The 25,776-nt window shown below is 38.9% G+C and overlaps 1 protein-coding gene across 5 annotated transcripts in view; it reads left to right on the top strand.

The window, feature by feature from the left end:
• Positions 1-25,776, top strand: part of LOC110441987 (papilin-like) — a 220,687-nt gene that overhangs the window by 39,456 nt on the left and 155,455 nt on the right. For all 5 annotated transcript variants that reach the window (XM_021485321.1, XM_021485324.1, XM_021485322.1 and 2 more), the window contains exons 2-7: positions 8,468-8,730; positions 9,151-9,253; positions 10,645-10,789; positions 14,346-14,562; positions 17,573-17,755; positions 19,339-19,435. In XM_021485321.1, the coding sequence (XP_021340996.1) occupies positions 8,665-8,730; positions 9,151-9,253; positions 10,645-10,789; positions 14,346-14,562; positions 17,573-17,755; positions 19,339-19,435 (811 nt within the window). In that variant the 5' untranslated portion in view covers positions 8,468-8,664. The remainder of the gene's footprint in view (positions 1-8,467; positions 8,731-9,150; positions 9,254-10,644; positions 10,790-14,345; positions 14,563-17,572; positions 17,756-19,338; positions 19,436-25,776) is intronic.

Below are 25,776 nucleotides of genomic sequence, written 5' to 3' on the forward strand. Positions count from 1 at the left end.
ACAGTCTATATACGGGAAGGGTACAGTCTATAAACGGGAAAGGTACAGTCTATATACGGGAAATGTACAGTCTATATACGGGTATAGTCTATATACGGGAAAGGTACAGTCTATATCGGGGAAGGTACAGTCTATATACGGGAAAGGCACACTCTATATACGGGAAGGTACAGTCTATATACGGGAAAGGTAAGTCTAAAAACGGGAAAGGTACAGTCTATATACGGAAAAGGTACAGTCTATATACGGGAAGGCACAGTCTATATACGGGAAGGGGATAGTCTAGATACGGGAATGGTGCAGTCTATATACGGGAAAGGTACAGTCAATGTACGGGAAAGGTACAGTCTATATACGGGGAAGGTACAGTCTATAAACGGGAAAGGTACAGTCTATATACGGGAAGGCACAGTCTATATACGGGAAGGGGATAGTCTAGATACGGGAATGGTGCAGTCTATATACGGGAAAGGTACAGTCAATATACGGTAAAGGTACAGTCTATATAAGGAAAAGGTACAGTCTATATACGGGAAAGGTACTGTCAATGTACGGTAAAGGTACAGTCTATATACGGTAAAGGTACAGTCAATATACGGGAAAGGTACAGTCTATATAAAGGTACAGTCTTTATACGGTAAAAGTACAATCTATATAGGGGAAGGACACAGTCTATATACGGGAAGGGTACAGTCTATATACGGGAAGGACACAGTCTATAGACAGGAAGGGCACAGTTTATAAACGGTAAAGGTACAGTCTATATACGGGAAATATACAGTCTATACGGGAAAGGTACAGTCTATATACAGGAAGGGCACAGTCTATATACAGGAAGGGCACAGTCTATATACAGGAAGGGCACAGTCTATATACAGGAAGGGCACAGTCTATATACGGGAAAAGTACAGTCTATATATGGGAAAGGTACAGTCTGTATACGGGAAAGGTACAGTCTATGTATGGGAAAGGTACAGTCTATATACGAGAAACGTACAGTCTATATATGGGAAAGGTACAGTCTGTATACGGGAAAGGTACAGTCTATGTATGGGAAAGGTACAGTCTATATACGAGAAACGTACAGTCTATATACGGGAAAGGTACACTCTATATACGGGAAGGTACAGTCTATATAGGGGAAGGGCACAGTCTATATACGGGAAAGGAACAGTCTATATAGGGGAAGGTACAGTCTATATACGGGTAAGGTACACTCTATATACGGGAAGGTACAGTCTATATAGGGGAAGGGCACAGTCTATATACGGGAAAGGTACAGTTTATATACGGGAAAAGTGCAGTCTATATACGGGAAAGGTACAGTCCATATACGGGAAAGGTACAGTCTATATAGGGACAGGTACAGTCAATAAACGGGAAAGGTACAGTCTATATACGGTAAAGGTACAGTCTATATAGGGGAAGGTTACAGTCTATAAACGGGAAAGGTACAGTCTATATACGGGAAATGTACATTCTATATACGGGAAAGGTACAGTCTATATAGGGGAAGGTACAGTCTATATACGGGAAAGGTACACTCTATATACGGGAAGGTACAGTCTATATATGGTAAAGGTACAGTCTATATACGGGAAAGGTACAGTCTATATACGTGAATGTTACACTCTATATACGGAAAAAGTACAGTCTATAAACGGGAAAGGTACACTCTATATACGGAAAAAGTACAGTCTATATACGGAAAAGTTACACTCTATATACGGAAAAAGTACAGTCTATATACGGGAAAGTTACACTCTATATACGGAAAAAGTACAGTCTATATACGGGAAAGTTACACTCTATATACGGAAAAAGTACAGTCTATAAACGGGAAATGTACAGTCTATATACGGGAAAGGTAAGTCTATATACGGGAAAGGTACAGTTTATATACGGGAAGGTCACAGTCTATATACGGGAAAGGTACAGTCTATAAACGGGAAAGGTACAGTCTATATACGGGAAAGTTACACTCTATATACGGAAAAAGTACAGTCTATAAACGGGAAAGGTACAGTCTATATACGGGAAAGGTACAATCTATAAACGGGAAAGGTACAGTCTATATACGGGAAAGGTACAATCTATAAACGGGAAAGGTACAGTCTATATACGGTAAAGGTACAGTCTATAAACGGGAAAGGTACAGTCTATATACGGTAAAGGTACAGTCTATATACGGTAAAGGTACAGTCTATGTATGGGAAGGTCATAGTCTATATACGGGAAAGGTACAGTCTAAATACGGTAAAGGTACAGTCTATATACGGGAATGGTACAGATTATATACGGGAAAGGCACAATCTTTATACGGTAAAGGTACAGTCTATATACGGGAAAGGCATAGTCTATATACGGGAAAGGTACAGTCTAAATACGGTAAAGGTACAGTCTATATACGGGAATGGTACAGATTATATACGGGAAAGGTACAATCTTTATACGGTAAAGGTACAGTCTATATACGGGAAAGGTACAGTCTATATACGGGAAAGGTACAGTCTATATACGGGAAATGTACAGTCTATATACGGGAAGGGCACAGTCTATATACGGGAAAGGTACAGTCTATATACGGGAAAGGTACAGTCTATATACGGGAAGGGTACAGTCTATATACGGTAAAGATACAGGCTTTAAACTGTAAAGGTATAGTCTACATTCCCTTGTTTAAATTATAACATTCCCGTGTTTAGATTGTAACATTTCCGCATGTAGATTGTACCATTCCCGCGTGTGAATTTTAACATCCCCGCATGTAGATTGTTACATTCCCGTGTATAGTTTGTAACATTTCCGCGTGAAGATTGTTATTACAATCAAAACGCGGGAATGTAATTACAATCTAAACACGGAAAGTTACAATCTAAACACAGGAATGCTACAATCTAAACACGGGAATATTACAAACTAAACACGGGAATGTTACAATCTACACGCGGGAATGTAATTACAATCTACACGCGGGGATGTTACAATCTAAACAAGGGAATGTAGACTGTACCTTTACCTTTACGGAAATGTTACAAACTACACGCGAAATGTAACAATCTGCACGCGGAAATATTACAATCTAAACACGGGAATGTTACAATCTACACGCGGAAATATTACAATCTAAACACGGGAATGTTACAATCTAAACACGGGAATGTTATGTACATGTAACAATCTACACGCGGAAATGTTACAGTGTACACGCTGGAATGTTACAATCTACACGCGGGAATTTTACAATGTACATGCGGGAATGTTACAATCTAAACACGGGAATGGTACAATCTACACGCGGGAATGTTTCAAACTACACGCGGGAATGTTACAATCTAGACGCGGGGATGTTATAATCTAAACACGGGAATGTTACAATCTAAACACGGGAATGTAATTACAATCTAAACACGGGAATGTTACAATCTACACGCGGGAATGTTACAATCTACACGCGGGAATGTAATTACAATCTAAACACGGGAATGTTACAAACTACACGCGGGAATGTTACAATCTAAACACGGGAATGTTACAATCTACACGCGGGAATGTTACAATATACACGCGGGAATGTAATTACAATCTTAACACAGGAAGGTTACAATCTAAACACGGGAATGTTACAATCTAAACACAGGAATGTTACAATCTAAACACGGGAATGTTACATCTAAACACAGGAATGTTACAATCTAAACACGGGAATGTTACATCTAAACACAGGAATGTTACAATCTAAACACGGGAATGTTACATCTAAACACAGGAATGTTACAATCTAAACACGGGAATGTTACATCTAAACACAGGAATGTTACAATCTAAACACGGGAATGTTACATCTAAACACAGGAATGTTACAATCTAAACACGGGAATGTTACATCTAAACACAGGAATGTTACAATCTAAACACGGGAATGTTACATCTAAACACAGGAATGTTACAATCTAAACACGGGAATGTTACATCTAAACACAGGAATGTTACAATCTAAACACGGGAATGTTACATCTAAACACAGGAATGTTACAATCTAAACACGGGAATGTTACATCTAAACACAGGAATGTTACAATCTAAACACGGGAATGTTACAATCTAAACACGGGAATGTTACAATCTATACGCGGGAATGTAATTACAATCTACACGCGGGAATGTTACAATCTAAACACGGGAATATTACAGTCTAAACACGGAATGATACAATCTACACGCGGATATGTAATTACAATCTACACGCGGGAAAGGTCCATTCTACACAAGCACATGCAACATAACAGGAAAGTAATATTTCTCGTAGGGAATGTATCATCCGTATACATAAAAGTACAATGCTATGGATTATCGCTGGTCTAATCATAGAATCGTTTGTGGTCTCGTCATAAAGATATTTGGGGTACTAGGTTAGGGGTCTGGTATCACCCGACACCCCACACCTATTATTACGGGGCTTTATCCTCGTAAAGTCGGGATATAGCTCAGGTGTATGAAGCCGAGTATAAATCCCTACCATCTCGTGTTTCAAGCGTGTGCTCTCCTCTCTATTACAATGGAACAATATCCGCCGCTAATACACTGGGTAGGTTATTGTAATGTAAAGAATGTCTGTATCTTCAGGTGTAACCCATGTATTAATTAATCTTGTTACCAGCTTATGGAATTAGAATTAAAAGATTGATTTTTAAATTGTAGAATATGAAAAGTCTTTTATGGAGTTTATGGTCGGTATAATCCGACACCGCTCTCCCCCTTATATATACTAACGTAAATCTCTCTAGCACAGAAACGTTAATCTGGCAATTTTGACGGATGAACTAAAATGCTATCTTTGTTTACTGTCTATATAATATCCTTTGTTTGGCATAATCGCCGTCTATATTCAGTACAGGTGAGTATGCGTGTCCCCGGGACAGACAGATGGCACCCTCGTGGTGTAGACCCTCCTCCCGGGGCGATTACTCCTTATCATTATCATAATAAAGTACCTGTTAATGACATCATATTCATAAAACACGTCGGCTCTGATTAGACTCAGGTGTATAAATGTAACATTTCAATATAGGACTCACTAACAACATGCTGAGTATCCTCTGATCCCGTCAACTGACGGTCACAGCGATGACGGTATACACGAGTTATATAGAAGAACTAAATGTGGTTTAACGTCTATTGTTCGACCTTCGCCATGGTTTAACGTCTTTTGTATGAGTTTCGCCATGGTTTAACGTGTATTGTATGTGCTTCGCCACGGTTTAACGCGTATTGTACGAGCTTCGCCATTGTTAAACGTCTATTTTATGAGCTTCGCCATGGTTAAACGTCTATTTTATGAGCTTCGCCATGGTTTAACGTGTATTGTAAGAGCTGTGCCAAGGTTTACGTGTGTGGTATGAGATTCGCCATGGTTTAACGTGTTTTGTAGGTTTACGTGTATGGTATGAGATTCGCCATGGTTTAATGTGTTTTGTAGGTTTAGGTGTATGGTATGAGCTTCGCCATGGTTTAATGTGTTTTGTAGGTTTGCGTGTATGGTATGAGCTTCGCCATGGTTTAATGTGTTTTGTAGGTTTACGTGTATGGTATGAGATTCGCCATGGTTTAACGTGTTTTGAAGGTTTACGTGCATGGTATGAGATTCGCCATGGTTTAATGTGTACGTCTTACGTCTGTTCTCCACAACCTAACGACCACTACTGTTACATCCGACATTCATTTTTACGTTCCAATTCCATATATATAACGTCCTTATTTCATATCTTACATCCATATACACATTTGACGTCCACACTTTAACATTTGTCATTCCGCATTCACATCCGACTTTTGCCGCCATTTTTTAGTCCATTTTCATATTCATTGTTTACTTCAACATTTAGTTAAATTCCACATCGGACTTCAAGTTCTACACGACGTCCTGCTCGCCTTGCGTCTGCTTCCACACTTAAGCTCCACTTCCGCATCTCATATGTACGCCCGCTCTATCACAACAGGGACCTGCGAATTTGTTACAACTACATGTATATTTGTACCTAAGCTAAGGTGTTTGGAAGAAAAAATGCTACCCCTCGTTTATTATCATCATTGGGGTGTAATTTTTACTGAAAATTGATCTAAACCCCTCAAACGTGTAAAATTACTCTAAACACCCTAGCTTAGGTCCAAATATAGCTGTAACAAATTCTCAGGTCCCTGTGTCCAACTACTGGCATCTGCTTCCATACCTTCTGTCCACTTATGCGTCGTATGTCCACTTGCATATATAGCTACTGTTTCTTCCGTAAAATTCAATCCATACATTTAAGCCAACTGGTATATTAGGAAACTATAGAGCACTGAATAATACTAAACCAATGGTCTTGGGTTCGACTCGAAGCGGAATTCATTTCAAAATTAAGCCAATACTATCGCTAGAGATCATGGTTTAGTACATGTAACATTACCAGATAATCTCGTGGAAGCATCTATGACCCACTAAACCCATTCATTGACCATATAAGCTGGTCACTGTGTGGAATTCCTGTGGATTGTCTGTAGCCCGGGGGTCGGGCTATCCTAATATCCCTTGTTTGTTAACTATGTCAATAGCTTGTAATTCATCTACTTATGAATGTGAGGACCAATTATAGACGGATATCTACCGACGACCACGGGCAGGTCACAACACAAAGTATTAGTCTGTCCTGCTTACCATTCTTACTTTATGTCACAAGATTCCTTACCTGCCATTATCATACCTATATGTCCAGGTGTGCCAAGAAGATACAAAAGTAATTATATACACATGTACAGGTGTCAGGGCATAACTTGCAACCACATAAGGAGCAGGAGACTATCAGCTTATAAAATGTGGATATTTTGTACATATGAAGTGACCGTATGAATGTCCCCGATCACCTTCTAGCAAACGAGTAAAACACATGGTCGAGCTTCCAACTATTACTGTAAATCTGATAATGCCTATCTATAGAATTTACGTCTTCTTCAGTGGCCAAAAGTTTTCCTATTTTTGCATTGCCTCTCCAGTTCCCTAACCAAGCTGTTTGCTCAGCACATAGACCTTAGTTCTGACAATTCCTATGCGACAAAATATTGGCGTACTTGTTAGTTGTTTAAAGTACTCTGGCCGTTACGACTCAATTTGTGTTTATTGTATCGCCATTTACGGATTAGCACCAGCAGTTCTATTTATACGACTTACTGACCTAGTCACAGAAATTAATTCAATAAAGAAACTTCCAAATAGGACAATATGGGATGATGTCATGTATATCGATTGCTGCAGGTGTAGCCTGGACTGGTGAGAAGGTAGCTCAATTGGTTTGAGCGTCTGTCTAAAGTTCCGAGGTTCCTATGTTCGAATCCTGGTCTTGGACGTTCTGTTACAGCTGTGCCTGATACATACCCTTTTCCAAGTAATGTGTAAGGGGATACCGAAACCTGGGTTGTAGTAAGCGTTGTCTTTGAGTGCGAATAGAGGGACTAGGCCTGGCGACCGGCGGTGACCAAATTGTTCAATTGGTCAATGTGCCCGTCTGGATTTGGAGGTCCTGGGTTCAAATCCTGGTCTGGTCACCGTTGTATTTCCCTTCCCCTGTTACAAAAGTAAAGGAAATATCTGAGACGTTGTCAATACTCGTCTTGTTCGTTGTTGACATACCCTAGTTCTTTCTTATTTCGGTTGTGTGACCACACCCTCGTTCTTTGTAGCACTAATACTCGTCCCAGAGTGCTGTGGTCGTGTACATAAAGAAAAGTGGGAATGGGAAGTGTCAGTGGATACGGGGAGGTGTCCGGCACCAAGGGACTCGCGCCTATCACTTCCGGTGTCACCTCAGGGACCAGTCGGGGTCTGTGTAGATTAGTCACGGTGTGTGTGAGGATCAACACCAAGGGACTCGCGCCTATCACTTCCGGTGTCACCTCAGGGACCAGTCGGGGTCTGTGGTAGATTAGTCACGGTGTGTGTGAGGAGCAACACCCAGGACATATCATTAGACAGTAATAAACGTTGATCGAACCTATTCAACTTCCTGTTAGCTTTAATTTGCAAGCGGAGCGGTTTTATGACAACAGTATAACTGGAATATTTGCTCATTTTAAATAAGAAGTTGAATGAGACGCCATTTAAAAAAAATCATAGCCTGAATTTTACATCGCTAATGTTAATGCTGATATAGGTATTTTAAGGTGGGAGTAGACCGGTATTGTTGTATGGTATCAACACGTCTGTAAACTCTCGTGTGAACGAATTGCCACCTGTGACAGTAAGTCAATATTATTGTAACCCTTGAACTATTTATCTGGTTTTGACAAAAAATCATTGTACGAAAATATACACGCTCGAATTCGCCTCCTCATTACCCAATATCTCACCGTCGGATCTCTGAACAAAACCTTACCCCTATCAGTTGTCCGTATCTCCGGCCACTTCTGACCAGTCGCATTTGTCTCCTTATAGGTGACCCTGTGTTCGTAGTGATACCTGTCCGGCCGGACTGGACATCGAGTGCTCGCCGTGTTTGGATACTGACCATCAGTGTTTGGATAAATTATTTCGACCGATAGCTGAGATGACCAGCTCCAGATCACATATCACTTTATAATGTGGGAAGGGCCAAGGCATTTTATGTGAAAGTTCTCGTGCACGTGGAGAAAATGAGCGGCAGTCACCACAGCACTGCTAATTATGTATTTATAATTCTGTCTGTGATTATCAGTAAGGTAAGTGCTCAAATTTCACTAAACATTATTCTTTTAATTGAAAATAAATCAAATTTAATATGGAAACAATCAGCAAAAGTTGTAATACATGAGCTAGAAACTCAAACGTATATCACTTGAACTTGCCACTGGGAACTGTTCGATCCTCAATCAATATTTGCGATAAATAGTTAATTATTGATAAACAATTATTTCAAGATAAAGTTTTTGTGAACTGCTGAGGTAACTTTGTAGAATAAGGTGATGAGTTTGTTCTCATCCTCACAAAGCATTATATATGCCAATATCTACATGTAAAAAAACATTGCACGACATTAAAAATGTTTGATAGAATTGCAGGTAATTTCGCGCCATTTTTGACGGTCGGTGCATGCGTGTACCGTCTGCTGGTGGATGCTGACGAGATGATTTCTGTTTCAGACAGCCGGTGACCACCATGCCGGAGGTTTCGCGGGGGAGCAGGGGTCCAGATACATCTGGTCATTCGGTCAGTGGACGGGCTGTTCTGTAGAGTGTGGACACGGTAAGTAGAGACGTAGACCCGATATATATACAGTCCAAAGGAGAAATAATCGGAGGTATCTCCGACATTTCTAGACGTACCTCATTAACGTTCGGAATATGTCGAGGAGAACGTGCGAGTCTTCATGCACAGACATATTTCGGTGACCTGATTTCAAAGTTTTCAACAGCATCATACCATGGCCAGTTTGTGAAACTGTTGGGAGAGTCCCGCTTCCAGGGGCGTTTCAAGGATATTTGAAAGAGGGGGCGTAGAATCAAATCTTTTGGACCTTTTTTTTTTGCTAAAAAACATATAATAATTGTGAAATGCACTGATGTAACGGTTCCTGACTTAGAGCATGTATATTTTATAGTTAAAGTGTCAGGGTGTCAGTATAAAAAGCGATCAGAGTATGTATTTAATTAACGAATATGATAAAAATTGACATATTCAATACAATATTAGCAGATTACGATATTTTATTTCATTTTTTATTTTTTGAAAAGAGGGGGGGGGGGGGGGGGGGGGCGGCGGCGTACGCCGATTACGCCCTCACCTGGACCCGCTCCTGGCTTCCCCTTCCCTACATTGTCAACAGCCCGATTAATTATACAAGAAAAATTCTCTCTGGGCAAAGTGCCAATATTTGTGGTCCGATTTTCAAGAATCTTTGCTTTATTGATGTTTATAATTTTGGACCTAAGGTCAAGGTCACTATTACTAGAGGTGGACATTTTGGTCACTGTTAGCACCTTTGTTTTCACGTTTTTGTAGAATTGTACAACTTTGATTTTACATGATAGCAACGGCATATATGTCTTACAAAAATTCTAGGTATTTCTACTGTTAAAAAAGTCTGAATAAGCATGCTGTGTTAATTATGGTTTTTTGCCATGTAATTGATCAGTGAGAATACATGCATCTGTAAAGATTTTGACGCTCAGGAAACATTACATCAGCGTTACCAATGCTAAAATCTCCACTCTACAACTATATGTAGTTCCAAGTTTCAAAATATTGGTAAGAAAAATTCCACATATGATGATTTTGACTTTAACAGTTTAGGTAAAAAGGCTAGGCCTGGTTGATCATCTGAGTGAGCTTTGAAATATTTGACAACATTTGTGTGTAACTTGTGTACAACCTCTAATAAACAGTGTCATAGTTATTATATAGGTATGGTTAATGTCAGGGCCCTCTTACTAAGTTATTATTTATCCCCATCTTATTACCTTCACGATGTCATCACTTCTTAAAAAATTACTTAGTGTATAACTACCTTTTAGAAAATGCACACCATTCAGTAAAAAAAAGCACTGAAACATTAGGAGACTTTTTATAGTTTGATGCAGTGCTGATACAATCTGTTTTGGACATAATATATCTTCTCTATTGAAAAATTGTTGCAGGTATCCAATTGCGTCAGGTGTCATGTGTGGACCGTAAAACTGGACAGATGGTAGAACAATCTTACTGTGAGCAGAATCTCAAGCCTTCACAACGACAGAGGTGTAATAATGGGCCTTGTACAGATCAACACATTGAGGACTCTGTGTAAGTCACACACTCATAGAGGGCACTTAATGGCTGACCCGATTATAGGGGGCACTTAATGACTGACCCGATCAAAGAGGGCACTATATATGTAAGTCACATAACAACGCATAGAAGGAGCTGTGTATGTCACTGATCAGCGAATAGAGGGCTCTGTATGTGTAGGTCACATAACCAGAATAAACAACACATTGAGGACTCTGTGTAAGTCACACACTCATATATAGAGAGCACTTAATGACTGACCCACTCTTAGAGGGCACTAAATGGCTGACCCACTCTTAGGGGGCACTAAATGACTGCCCCTCTCCAAGGGGCACTTAATGACTGCCCAATTCCTAGAGGGCACTTAATGGCTGACCCACTCTTAGGGGGCACTAAATGACTGACCAACTCCTAGAGGGAACTTAGTGACTGACCCGATCATAGGGGGCACTTATTGACTGACCCGATCATAGGGGGCACTTAGTGACTGACCCGATCATAGGGGGCACTTATTGACTGACCCACTCATAGGGGGCACTATATATGTAAGTCACATAACAACGCATAGAGGGAGCTGTGTAAGTCACTTATTCATCAGGGCACTTATTGACTGACCCGATCATAGGGGGCACTTAGTGACTGACCCGATCATAGGGGGCACTTATTGACTGACCCACTCATAGGGGGCACTATATATGTAAAACACATAACAACGCATAGAAGGAGCTGTGTATGTCACTGATCAGCAAATAGAGGGCTCTGTATGTGTAGGTCACATAACCAGAATAAACAACACATTGAGGACTCTGTGTAAGTCACACACTCATATATAGAGAGCACTTAATGACTGACCCACTCTTAGAGGGCACTAAATGACTGACCCACTCCTAGAGGGCACTTAATGACTGCCCCACTCCTAGAGGGTACATAATGACTAACCCATTCCTAGAGGGCACTTAATGACTGACCAACTCCTAGAGGCACTCAATGTCTGCCCCACTCCAAGAGGGCACTTAATGACTGCCCCATTCCTAGAGGGCACTAAATGACTGCCCCATTCCTAGAGGGCACTAAATGACTGACCCACTCCTAGAGGGCACATAATGACTGACCCATTCCTAGAGGGCACTTAATGACTGACCAACTCCTAGAGGGAACTTAATGACTGACCCACTCCTAGAGGGCACATAATGACTGACCCACTCCTGGAGGGCACTTAATGACTGACCAACTCCTAGAGGCACTTAATGACTGCCCCATTCCTAGAGGCACTTAATGACTGCCCCACTCCTAGAGGGCACTTAGTGACTCCCCCTTCTCATAGAGGGCACTCAATGACTGCCCCACTCATAGAGGGCACTTAATGGCTGCCCCACTCATAGAGGGCACTTAATGACTGACCCACTCCTGGAGGGCACTTAATGACTGCCCCACTCCTAGAGGGCACTTAATGGCTGCCCCACTGATCATAAAGGGGACTTAATGACTGCCCCACTCCTAGAGGGCACTTCATGGCTGCCCCACTCCTAGAGGGCACTTAATGGCTGCCCCACTCCTAGAGGGCACTTAATGGCTGCCCCACTCATAGAGGGCACTTAATGACTGCCCCAGTGTGGAGGGCACTTAATGACTGACCCACTCCTGGAGGGCACTTAATGACTGACCCACTCCTAGAGGGCACTTAATGACTGCCCCACTTATAGAGGGCACTTAATGGCTGACCCACTCATAGAGGGCACTTAATGGCTGACCCACTCATAGAGGGCACTGTGTAAGTCACTGACTCACACATATTGACAGCTCCCTGTAAGTTACTAACTCAAAGAGGGCACTTAAATGACTGACCCACTCATAAAGCGCTCTATGTAAGTCACTGATCAGCAAAATAGGACTCTGTATATGCAAGTCACATAACAAGAATAAACCTAATTAAACATAGAGGGAGCACTGTGATTCACTGACTCGCACATATAGAGGGCGCGGTGTAAATCACTTGTCAGCACATACAGTCACACAATTCACCACACATAGAGGGAGCACTGTGATTCACCGACCCATGCACATAGAGGGTGCTGTGTAAGTCACATCACCACACATAGAGGGCTCTGTATATGTGACAGTTACACACTGACGAGCAGAGGGCATTGTTGATGTGTCACACTCATATAGGGTGCTGTATTAGTGTAAGTCACCAGCTCATAGAAAGCATTGTTAAAAGTCACTAACTCATAGAGGTTACTTTAATAAGTTGCTAATAGAGGGTGCATGCTGTATAAGTCACAAACCTACTCATGGAGGGGGCTGTGTAAATCACAGTCCCACACATAGTGGGCATTGTAGAAGATATCCTGTGGTACTATGTGGTTTCTTTTTAATCATGATATCCTTACTGAGCTATTTAATTGAAACACTTAAGGGGCCGCGGTGGCCAAGTGGTTAAGGTGTCTGACATTCTGCTATCACTAGCCCTCCACCTCTGGGTCGCAAGTTTGAGACCTACATGGGCAGGTACTGACCGTCGGTTGGTGGTTTTTCTCTGGTAACTCCGGCTTCCTCCACCACCAAAACCTGGCACGTCCTTAAATGACATGGCTGTTAGAAGGATGTAAAACACAAACAAAGAATTGAAACACTTGTATATTGTAAAAATTTAGTTTTACATATCTAATAATTCAATGTTGTTGAACATATGTCTATATATATACACCAGGTATATATGTGCAAGACAGTGTGCTGACATACATATATATAAATGATGTATATATTTATCACATGATCATTGTGCTATTCAGTGAATACACTCATGCTAAATTTAATGTATGAACTCCTCCTATAGTATGAGTTATTGTGACTCGTCAAGTGATAATGAATGATATTGTACAGCTCGTATCCGGATGTAAGTTAGGCCAAAAAATATCACTGACTGGATACAAGATGACTGAATTGTAGACGTGAAGAGTGAACTTGAAAAGAATGTTTTATTCACAAATATTCTTAAACATTTGATAAAAAGGTTTGAGATTTTGTTTTCATTTCCCTGTGATTTATGAAACTTATCACAAATTTTCCATTTTTAGCTTGCCAGATGCATGCTAAAAGTAAAATGAAAAAAGAGACTCTTATTCTTAGATTTGTTTTATTAATCTTATATGAAATGGGAACTCTTGTAAGATCCTATATATTTGATGAGGTACGTATGTTGATGTAAATTTATCAATGATGGACATTTGTTGAGGTAAGATCTAATATAAGAAAATGATGTTGACTTAGAAAAAGTCGAAGTTGATATTAATTTTCAGGTTTGTATAACCACGCTTGTAATTAAAAAAAAAAGTTTATTTTTTTTAAACTTTTCATTAAGCACAATGGCACATATAAAAGTTGTCAGATAAAAAGTTCTGCAGAAAGCGTTGTGACATAACAATTGAAATGATGACATAAAAGAGAACAGTGACGTTTCTAAAAATAGTAACACCAAGTCAGTTTCACAAATCACTGACCTCCGTGTCATTTTTAAACCATGTTCCAAAAACTTGTGTCATCTAATATATATGTGAATATGTACTTGCAGGCAGTGGGCCCTGGGAGACTGGGGGACATGTTCCACCACTTGTGACATAGGAGATCAGGTACAGCAGGTCACTTGTGTTGCTGTTGGAGAAGGTGGCAGGTCAAGGCCAGTCAGTGATGACCTTTGTATTAAGGCATATGGCCGGAAGCCAGAGTACATTCGTTCATGTAATGAGGAAGTTGCTTGTCCACAGTGGACATCTACAGGCTGGTCTAAGGTATGTGACCTCTTAACTGGAAACAGGAGTTACCTTCACACTCCTCAAATAAGAAGTTATACATTTACACTTGTTATCAGCAGCAGTTACCTGTGTACACCTGTACTCCATGGTTATCTGTGAACACCTGTAATCAGTGGTGACCTGTGTACACCTGTACTCCATGGTTATCTGTGAACACCTGTAATCAGTAGTTACCTGTATACACCTGTAATCCATTATTATTATTATTTCTTTATTTCCTCCAAATTGAAGAGTTACAAAAATATACAGTGTAGTCAAAATACAAATCAAATATTATTAATTGATTCTTACATGTTACCTGTATACACCTGTAATCCATGGTTATCCGTGAACACCTGTAATCAGTGGTTACCTGTATACACTTGTAATCAGTTGTTACCTGCATACACCTGTAATCAGTGGTTACCTGCATACACCTGTAATCAGTGGTGACCTGTGTACACCTGTAATCAGTGGTTACCTTGATACACCTGTAATCAGTGGTGACCTGTGAACACCTATAATCAGTGGTTACGTGCATACACCTGTAATCACTGGTTACATGCGTACACCTGTAATCAGTGGTTACCTTGATACACCTGTAATCAGTGGTAACCTGTGTACACCTGTAGTCAGCAGTTACTTGTCTTCAATTTTGATCAACAGTAACCCGAATACATTGCTTTAATCCTCTTTCCTTTGTAGTCTTTACTTATTAGCTCACCTGCCCGAAGGGCAAGTGAGCTTATGTCATGGTGTGGCGTCCGTCGTCCGTCTGTCCCTCTGTCCTGCGTCAACTTTTTACTTGAAACAACTTCCTTTCAGTAACCAAAAGGCCTAGGATTATGATATTTGGCCAGTAGCATGCTGGAATCAAGGGCTACCTAGTTTTGTTCATATGAATAACCTTCACCCATTTTCAAGGTCACAGGGGTCCCATATGTTAAAATCTTTAAACGACTTCTTCTGAAAAACCGACAGGCCTAGGGTGATGATATACGGCAAGTAACATGCTGGGATGAAGGGCTACCAAGTTTGTTCAAACAAATGATCTTCACTCATTTGCAAGGTCACAGGGGTCAAATATGTTTAAAACATTTAAACAACTTCTTCTAAATAACCAAGAGGCATAAGATAATGATATTTGGCCAGTAACATGCTGGGATGAAGGGCTACCAAATTTGATCAAATGAATGACCTTCACCTATTTTCAAGGTCACAGGGGTCAAATATGTTAAAACCTTTAAACATCTTCTTCTCAATAACCAAAAGGCATTGGATGATGATATTTGGCCAGTAACATGCTAGGATGAAGGGCTACCAAGTTTGTTCAAATGAATGACCTTGACCCACTTTCAAGGTCACAGGGGTAAAATGTGTTAAAAACTTCAAACGACTTCTTCTCAGTAACCAAAAAGCCCAGAATACTGATATTGGGACTGAAGTAGGCATGGATGAAGGGCTACTAAGTTTGTTCAGATGAATGACCTTGACACTTTTTCAAGGTATCATGGGTTAAATATATTTAAAATCTTTAAACAACTCCTCTTCTGAATACCCAAGAGGCATAGGATAATGATATTTTGCCAGTAACATGCTGGGATGAAGGGCTACCAAGTTTGTTCAAATGAATGACCTTGACCCACTTTCAAGGTCACAGGAGTCGAATGTGTTAAAAACTTTAAACGACTTCTTCTCAGTAACCAAAAAGCCCAGAATACTGATATTGGGACTGTAGTAGGCATGGATGAAGGGCTACCAAGTTTGTTCAGATGAATGACCTTGACACTTTTCAAGGTTGCATGGGTTAACTATATTTTAAATCTTTAAACAACTCCTCTTTTGAATAACCAAGAATCCTAGGATAATGATTTTTGGCCAGTAGCATGCTGGGATAAAGGGCTACCAAGTTTGTTCAAACAAATAACCTTTACTTATATTCAAGGTCATGGGTCAAAAATGTTTAAAACCTTTAAACAACTTCTTCTCAATAACCAAGAGGCCTAGGATGATGCTATTTGACCAGTAGCATGCTGTAATATAGGGCTACAAAGTTGTTCAAATGAATGACCTCGACTTGTTTTCAAGGTCACAGGGGTCAAAAATGTTTAAAACCTTTAAACAACTTCTCCTGAATATCCAAGAGGCATAGGCTAATGATCTTTGACCAGTAACATGCTGGGATGAAGGGCTACCAAGTTTGTTCAAACAAATGACCTTTACTTACAAATGTATATTCAAGATCACAGGGGTCAAATATGTTTAAAACCTTTAAACAACTTCTCCTGAATATCCAAGAGGCATAGGCTAATGATCTTTGGCCAGTAACATGCTGGGATGAAGGGCTACCAATTTTTTTCAAATGAATTACCTTCATCTATGTTCAAGGTCACAGGGATTAAATATGTTTAAAACCTTTCAACAACTTCCTCTCAATAACCAAAAGGCCTTGGATGATGATAGTGGCCAGTAACATGCTAGGATGAAGGGCTACCAAGTTTGTTCAAATGAATGACATTTGCTTATATTCAAGGTCACAGGGATCAGATATGTTTAAATCTTTAAATGACTTGTTTTGAATATTTAGCCAGAAGTATGCTGGGACGGAGGGCTATAAACTTTCAAGGTCACAGGCGTCATATGTTTAAATAATTTAATAGATTCAAATGGAATGAACACAGATATTTTGCCGGTAGCTGTATATTAGTCCACTTTTAAGATTACAAGTGTGAGATTAATACCAGGTGAGCGATTCAGGTCCATTGGGCCTCTTGTTTTGTATTAAAGATACCGGAGTTGTCTACCTTTGGTTACTCTGACATGCATATCTGTGAACATCTGCAGACATGTGTTTTAAGTAAATCAGATATTAGGTGTAACAAGGACTATCACTGCCTTGTCTACAAAACACTTGTTAAAATTAAAAAAAGGTTAAAGTATACATTAAAGAAAACTAATATTTGTTTGTGAATTCAAATGATTGGTGAGACATCCTGTATATTGACAGTGTACAGCTGACTGTGGAATCGGGGTTCAGACACGTCGTGTCTACTGTATAGAACTCACACCTTCCGAGTCCTCTAACTACAGAATTCTCCCTGATGGTGCCTGTTCCCTGGAGGAGATACCACCTACTCAGCAACAGTGTACTGACACCTCCTGTCAGAGCTCGGACTCGCGACCAGATGGGGTAGGTGTGCTGGGTAATAAGTTTAAAATATGTTATTCTGGATGTACTCTGCAGGTCATGACATGTATGACAAAATTGCCATACTACACAGCCATTCTTTTGCTAGGATTTATAAAACTGTCTTGCCTGTCAAGTTCTCCATGCTTGCTGCTAGCATGCAGTGTTAAGGCTGTGTTGAACTTTCGTGAATCAAAATTAAAAGCAGAAGTAAAAATCGTCCATTAACAATATGACAGATGTGTGAAGTTTAACAGTGCACATAGTAAACCTCTAGTCACTGACACAGACTCAGGGAAGTTCTCTCTAGGTTAATCAGCAATGTTTTGGACTAGTAATCTGTAGAGCTTGCCATCATCAACAGTGTGTTATTGATGATCATACTATAAGAGTGCTTATTTAAGTGGACACAAATTTTATCAAATTTTAACAGATTAGTGCAATGATGACTTGGGGAACTCACATCGTATACAATAGAAAACTATATGTTTTCAATCAGTGTAATCATACTTGGCCGGATGGTTTTAGCGAAAAAGGCTAAAATTAGTAACCCTCTAAAATATGTACGTTTATAGTATTGCCACTCTTAAAAAACAGTGTTAAACTTTCGTCGTCACTGCCTCTAGTTTTTTTTATAGCCTTGATGTATGCAAAAAAACATATTTAATTTTTTGTTTTACTGCTAATCAACTTTGAATTCAATGGTAGTATATCAACATTGTTAATGTTGTGTCATAACAAATCTCTATCCTGATAACAGATATTCCATTGCTGACTTGTTTGTTATGGGAATATCTATCCTGATTTCATGGTACCTGTGTCACAGTGGTGACACTTCGTCACTTGTTACTGATTTACTGATTCAATTTTAGCTCATTCGGTTGACCACTTAATTAATAATCTGTAGTCTCCACACCTGGTCCGCCCCTTAGTGGAGGCACCTGGAAAAAGTTATCTTGGTTAGTGGTACCTTGGCTCCCATGTTAAGCCCTGGTACCTTGGCTCCCATGTTAAGCCCTGGTACCTTGTCTCCCATGTTAAGCCCTGGTACCTGGGCTCCCATGTTAAGCCCTGGTACCTTGGCTCCCATGTTAAGCCCTGGGTACTCTTTGTGATAATCATTTAATCTTGCTCTCACATGCAATGTTGTACATCGGTAGACACAAGGAGAAGATCTTTCCATGGAGGGAAGTCTATCTCGTTGTTTGTTACGCACTTGGTTGGGGGAATTTCCTTTTGGCCTCACACTGTAACATTTGTCTGTTAATCTGACTAAATGAGTGTTTTCCCGAAAGCATATCCTGTAAAAAAGGAAATTGTTGCGATGTGGAAATGTTTTGCATTTTTTTTTGTATTGAGTAAATTTGTTTGAAAATATCCACATGCGAATATTTATTTATAGAAACTATAGAATGTAGGTAAATATAATATATAGATTTCGGACCTATTGGTAACAAGAGAGTTTCCACACCCCGATCCATTTAACGGTCACCATGGGAATATTTCCAAATGCCAACATTTCCAGTCTTATGTGTGTATTATTCAGAAATCTGGTGTTTTATCTTTCTGATCCTGTGTACTTTAAGGATGGAACAAGGAACTGTCAGAACACATTGTACGGCTGTTGTCAAGACGGCAGGACAGCATCACTTGGACCTAGATTCCAGGGCTGCCCAACAGATGGTAAGTAACCCTCATCTCCCTCAACAACACTCTTTACCTTTACCATGCAGCCCTCAGCTCCCTGTGTAGTCCACATCAAATACCTTAAAAATATCTCATTATTCTATCAGCCTCAGTGAGCGTGATCAGCCCAGACTCTCCCTGCATGATCAAATGTCATCTTCTTGAATATGATGAAATTGTGAATATACAGATCATTATATACCAAAACAAAGTTGTATTGTGGATTTGAGGTGTGAAAGAATATCAGATTGGTATTGGTTTTCACTGATTTTGAATGTTAATTATTAATTCACAGGTACAGGTAAAAACTCAATGAGAGCTGTCACATGTTTTCTGTTCTTGTATTAGTACAGGTACAAACTCAATGAGAGCTGTCACATATTTTCTGTTCCTGTATTAGTAAAGGTAAAAACTCAATGAGAGCCGTCACATGTTTTTTGTTCCTGTCTTAGTACAGGTAAAACTCAATGAGAGCTGTCTCTCGGTTTCTGTTCCTGTATTAGGACAGGTAAAAACTCAATGAGAGCTTTCACATGTTTTCTGTTCCTGTATTAGTACAGGTAAAAACTCAATGAGAGCTGTCACATGTTTTTTGTTCCTGTATTAGTACAGGTAAAACTCAATGAGAGCTGTCACACGGTTTCTGTTCCTGTATTAGTACAGGTAAAAACTCAATGAGAGCTGTCACATGTTTTCTGTTCCTGTATTAGTACAGGTAAAAACTCCATGAGAGCTGGTCACACGTTTTCTGTTCCTGTATTAGTACAGGTAAAAACTCAATGAGAGCTATGTGAGTGAATATGTCCTGACTTGATCAGTAAGAAAATATGTCAGAGTGAGTTTATCTTAACTGTCTTGTAGAGATCGTTGTGATACAAATTTTGATTTGGGAGTTATGTCCCTTCCATTTGCTGAAAATTTTACCTCAGGGTTAATGTTTATCTTTGGATTACTTCCCTTTACATAGGACTTTTAGACAGTGATGTACAGGGTCTATCACATTTTCCATCAATTTTTTGCTGCAGCTCATTTTTCTGTCCTTTGCTCCTGATAAAATTGATTTACCAGGTTATGAGTAACAAGCATGTTGATTGATAGATAGCACAACAAGGTTTTGTATACTTAAATGTTTAAATTAAGCCTTTATGAAATTGACTTGGTAGCAGAGTGTTCCCTGCAGAGAAAGCACTTGTTGAATGTATTCGTCAATTTAAATTTAGTAAGGGTATGTACTAGTCGCTGAAGCCCTGCTGGTTGCATGCAGGGAAGGATTTGTGTGGCAGTCAACATTCTTCAATGTCGGTCAGTTGTTACATTGGTGAATATTTATTTCTTTTTAACTTTTTGCTAATTTCAAGGTGAACTCTAGTCTAAAATTTTGCTGTGCTAGCTAGATATGACTAAACATATTTTTGTTCATCAGTTTTATTGGCCTACAGTGAAGGAAAACAGGTTCAAGGTATCAAGGCAACAACTTGACCTTTGATTTCTAGTTACCAGTAAAGTTAAACTGTTATTGAATGTTGCTTAAATACAGCATAAATTTAAAACTTATCAGAGCATTAATTTAGACTTAGTAGGACAAATGAACTTGGTACGATAAATAAAAAGAAAAGACAAAATATCTGATAAATTGGTTTATGGCTATCTAGGCTGTATGTATAGGAAGTGATTAGCTGGTGCCTGATTAGACTTAGGAATGTGGTCATGTGGAGATTCTGTGTACTACAGACATCTCTTGGCAGTTTAATTATCCAAACATTAATCAAACACATGTTACAGAGTTTTTGAAAATATTATTTACAAAAAGAAAGAAAGTTTTTTTGCCGTTTTTTGCAAAAATTGTTCCGTATCTATTGTTGACGAGCCTTTCTTGCACCTGGCCTAGCGTACACCTGGTAATGACTTATCTGATCTATATCTACCATGTTTTGTGTCTGCTCTATGCACAGTAATTAGCTGCACCCTATTACTAAGCATATCAACATTCCTTTGTGCCTAGAAGTTACTAAAAGTCAAATTAGGGGAAAAGGTTCTCTTTATGAAATCTTTTGAAGAGGAATTTATAAAATGTTGTCAATTGATTTTTAAATGATTAAGTAGCTCAGGTAATAGGTTCAGTGTCATGTTAAATTGTGATGTCACAAAAGGGACATATTAACATCCAATAGAATATTGAAGTATTGCTGTTGGCTTACATCTGCCATAGTGTAGTGGATCTGTTATCCAATGCTGGTGACCAAAACCTGACATGTCCTTAAATGACCCTGGCTGTTAATAGGATGTAAAACACAAACAAACCAAACTGAATCACTCTATGTGTGTAGCATTCCTACCCTTATACTCTAACCAGTACAATTTGCTTGGTGAAAGCTTTCCAGCATAAAGCTACCTTACTCTGATTACTCCAGTCTAGCTTGGTGTAACATTGAGTAGAGACAACTGCTGGGAAGACCACTTGTGATTAAAATGTTTCCAGAGTCAATATGTTTAAGTTTACATCCTCATTATGTTTTGATCTGTATAGAAGACTTTTGGGCAGTGTTTTGTTGTGGAAGTTTACCAAGCATAGAATGTTGGTAAAAGGTTGATGTACGTTTAACTCACTATGTATTTACTGTAGGGAGAAGTGGCTGAGAGTTTGATAGCATGAATGAAATTCAACAGACGTATGTCCTTGTTTGAGCTAGAAGGATTAGAACAGATAGTATGTTAATAGATTCCAGTCCAGAATTGAACTTTCTGTAATATAATCAGATGTAAGTGGGATTCACAGGAAGACTGACAAACATTCTACACCCGTGGCCATTAAGAAGCCATGAATCTTATTAGTATAGGTATCTGAATGTATAAGTCATGTTTTTTGGACACTGATAGCAGCTTAAACCCCAAACCAGAGGTTAGTCTTTTTTATATTAATGGAGGAAAATGATCCCAGTAAACACTGAAAAAGCAATGAATGGCCAATCTGTAAGCTAGTCGTTCTAACTACAGACTTACTAGATGGACACTAGCCAAAGGAGACAGAATCAGGTTAAAAATCTTCATGTGAGCTCGAGTGTATGATGCCAACTCCAAGAGAGTTCAAAATGCTTGATATTGGTAGAGAAGGAAGTAGTTAAATAAATCATTATATTTTGGTCCGGTATCCATGGCCAATGTTAACACATCGCCTCCATTGTTCTGGAATAACCACTACGGCTAGAAGGCCACACACACCACAGATAGAACAACATATTGGTCTACGATTGGTTATGTTGTGCTAATGTTATATTACAGATTCGATTTGCAGGAACAGGAGACAGATTTACATAAGCAAACCTATTAGTTTCTGAATTATTGTAACTTTGATTTTTCATGGAAAACCAAGTCCTCCTTCATATATTTTCTTTTGTGTGGTAAATTTTTGATTGAGCACAATTGAGCCAAAATCTTCCTCGCTTTATCACCATCTGTATGTCATATTAACACAGTCATCAAGCCAAGTGCATTTAATGACAGTGATCAGCTATGAAGAAGCAAAACAGGCGATACTGTCATAGTTAATGTAATATTAATGAAGGTTCTCTGTTAATTAGTAGATACATGTAGTAAACCCCTAGTATCTCCATTACAACATACTCTGGCCTAAGTGCTCTTTATATGCATGTCCATCATATCATTCAGGATCAAATTTTTACATTACAGGTACAATTGTCTTAGTGAAATGAACAATGGAATGACGAGCTGTCTCCGATCCATTGTTAAAGCCTTTCTACGAATCGTTATATATAACTGAGGAATCAGTGTGATCTACAGATATTGTTAAATTAATGAAGACTTCATTTATACCACCATGTACTAACTGATCCATACTAAATCAAGTAATGGGTGGGCATATGTTGATTTTGAGTAAGATTAAAGGTGGGGATTATCAGTAAAAATGGGCATGGTCTGTCGGGGACATTAAAGTCCTGGGACAATTTGATATGAAGATTGTCTCTTTGTCACCATTCTACTGAACAATGGCTGAAGTAGAATGTGCATTCTGTATCAGGTTTTATTGTAGTTTAATTGTGTGAGGGTTCACATGCAAGGGGGGAAAAAGATTAAATTCCTTTTTTTTCCCCCTTCCCTCAATGATGCAGACTTTGCTAAATGTTGTCTGTTTATAGTGCCTACAGAATGTCTGTTCCTCCTGGTGGTCTTTTCGTTGTCTGTACATCAGAAGAACCATCAAAGTACTGAATTTTAATCCCAAACCGTTCTCCGAGATATTTGCCGCAATTAATTAAGAGGAGATAGTTATAAATGTTTCCCTGTCTTCTGAGATATTTACTACCATTATTTAAGAGAGGACAATTATAAAAAACTTCCCCGATCTATCTGAGATGCTTACTACAATTACTTGAGAGAGCTGAGTTCCTCATTCTTTCTGATACACTGCATGCTTACAAAGTGTGCAGGTTGTTAAAAAACAATTCCGTCTTTGACTCCACAAAAAATAGTATCGTATGATCAGAACCAAGCTAGAGGTTGTCTTTTTGATTAACAGAGGTTCAAAAACCGCTGATTTACATGCAGTAGCTGTCTAAAGTAAGTCGTACACATTGTACATCTCCTCCGCACATAGGCTGTAGTAGCTGAACCCATTAAACAGGAGTTAGTTAATCTCGGCTAGGTTAACACACTACTATGCAGACAGATTTGAATAGAATTATAACATAATATTTCAACTTCAAAGAATCTTATTCCAGTTTTATAGGAGCTAGTGAAAAAATTTAACAGATTTTAGCAAAACCATCAGACTTTAAAGATAATATCATGTATGTTTGAAAAAGCTAAATACTTCTATGCTGTATCGTATTACTGTGTATTAACAATTTACCTCCCTTTGAAAACGTTAAATCTTGATGAAGATGTTAGCGATAAAATCTTTTGAATTGGAAATTTGTAACGATTTGAAGGAATTAGATGTTTTAAGCTGAAGATACATCAGATGGTTTAGAGGAATGTTATGGGGATGGGTTATAGTAATGGTGGTACAGGACTCGGTCGGCCGTCATATCAGTGATTTCTGTTTACCAGTAGTTTCCATTGGAGTGTTTCTTCACATACGACAGACGATTTGTTTGAAACACACTTGTATTTGTGATTGCTTGTAACACACATATATTTACAGATCAATATTTATAACATACCTGTATTTACAGATCATTGTTCAGAACATACCTGTATTTACAGATTATTGTTCAGAACATACCTGTATTAACAGATCATTGTTTACAACATACCTGTATTTACAGATCATTGTTCAGAACATACCTGTATTAACAGATCATTGTTTACAACATACCTGTATTAACAGATCATTGTTCAGAACATACCTGTATTAACAGATCATTGTTCAGAACATACCTGTATTAACAGATCATTGTTCAGAACATACCTGTATTAACAGATCATTGTTCAGAACATACCTGTATTAACAGATCATTGTTCAGAACATACCTGTATTAACAGATCATTGTTCAGAACATACCTGTATTAACAGATCATTGTTCAGAACATACCTGTATTAACAGATCATTGTTCAGAACATACCTGTATTAACAGATCATTGTTCAGAACATACCTGTATTAACAGATCATTGTTCAGAACATACCTGTATTAACAGATCATTGTTCAGAACATACCTGTATTAACAGATCATTGTTCAGAACATACCTGTATTAACAGATCATTGTTCAGAACATACCTGTATTAACAGATCACTGTTCAGAACATACCTGTATTAACAGATCATTGTTCAGAACATACCTGTACATGTATTTACAGATCATTGTTCAGAACATACCTGTATTAACAGATCATTGTTCAGAACATACCTGTATTAACAGATCATTGTTCAGAACATACCTGTATTAACAGATCATTGTTCAGAACATACCTGTATTAACAGATCATTGTTCAGAACATACCTGTATTAACAGATCATTGTTCAGAACATACCTGTATTAACAGATCATTGTTCAGAACATACCTGTATTAACAGATCATTGTTCAGAACATACCTGTATTAACAGATCATTGTTCAGAACATACCTGTATTAACAGATCATTGTTCAGAACATACCTGTAGTAACAGATCATTGTTCAGAACATACCTGTAGTAACAGATCATTGTTTACAACATACCTGTATTTACAGATCATTGTTCAGAACATACCTGTATTTACAGATCATTGTTTACAACATACCTGTATTTACAGATCATTGTTAACAACATACCTGTATTAACAGATCATTGTTCAGAACACACCTGTATTTAACAGATCATTGTTTACAACATACCTGT

The sequence above is a fragment of the Mizuhopecten yessoensis genome, unplaced genomic scaffold (genome assembly GCF_002113885.1).
Source record: "Mizuhopecten yessoensis strain PY_sf001 unplaced genomic scaffold, ASM211388v2 scaffold716183, whole genome shotgun sequence".
In the NCBI taxonomy this organism is placed as follows: Eukaryota; Metazoa; Mollusca; class Bivalvia; order Pectinida; family Pectinidae; genus Mizuhopecten; species Mizuhopecten yessoensis.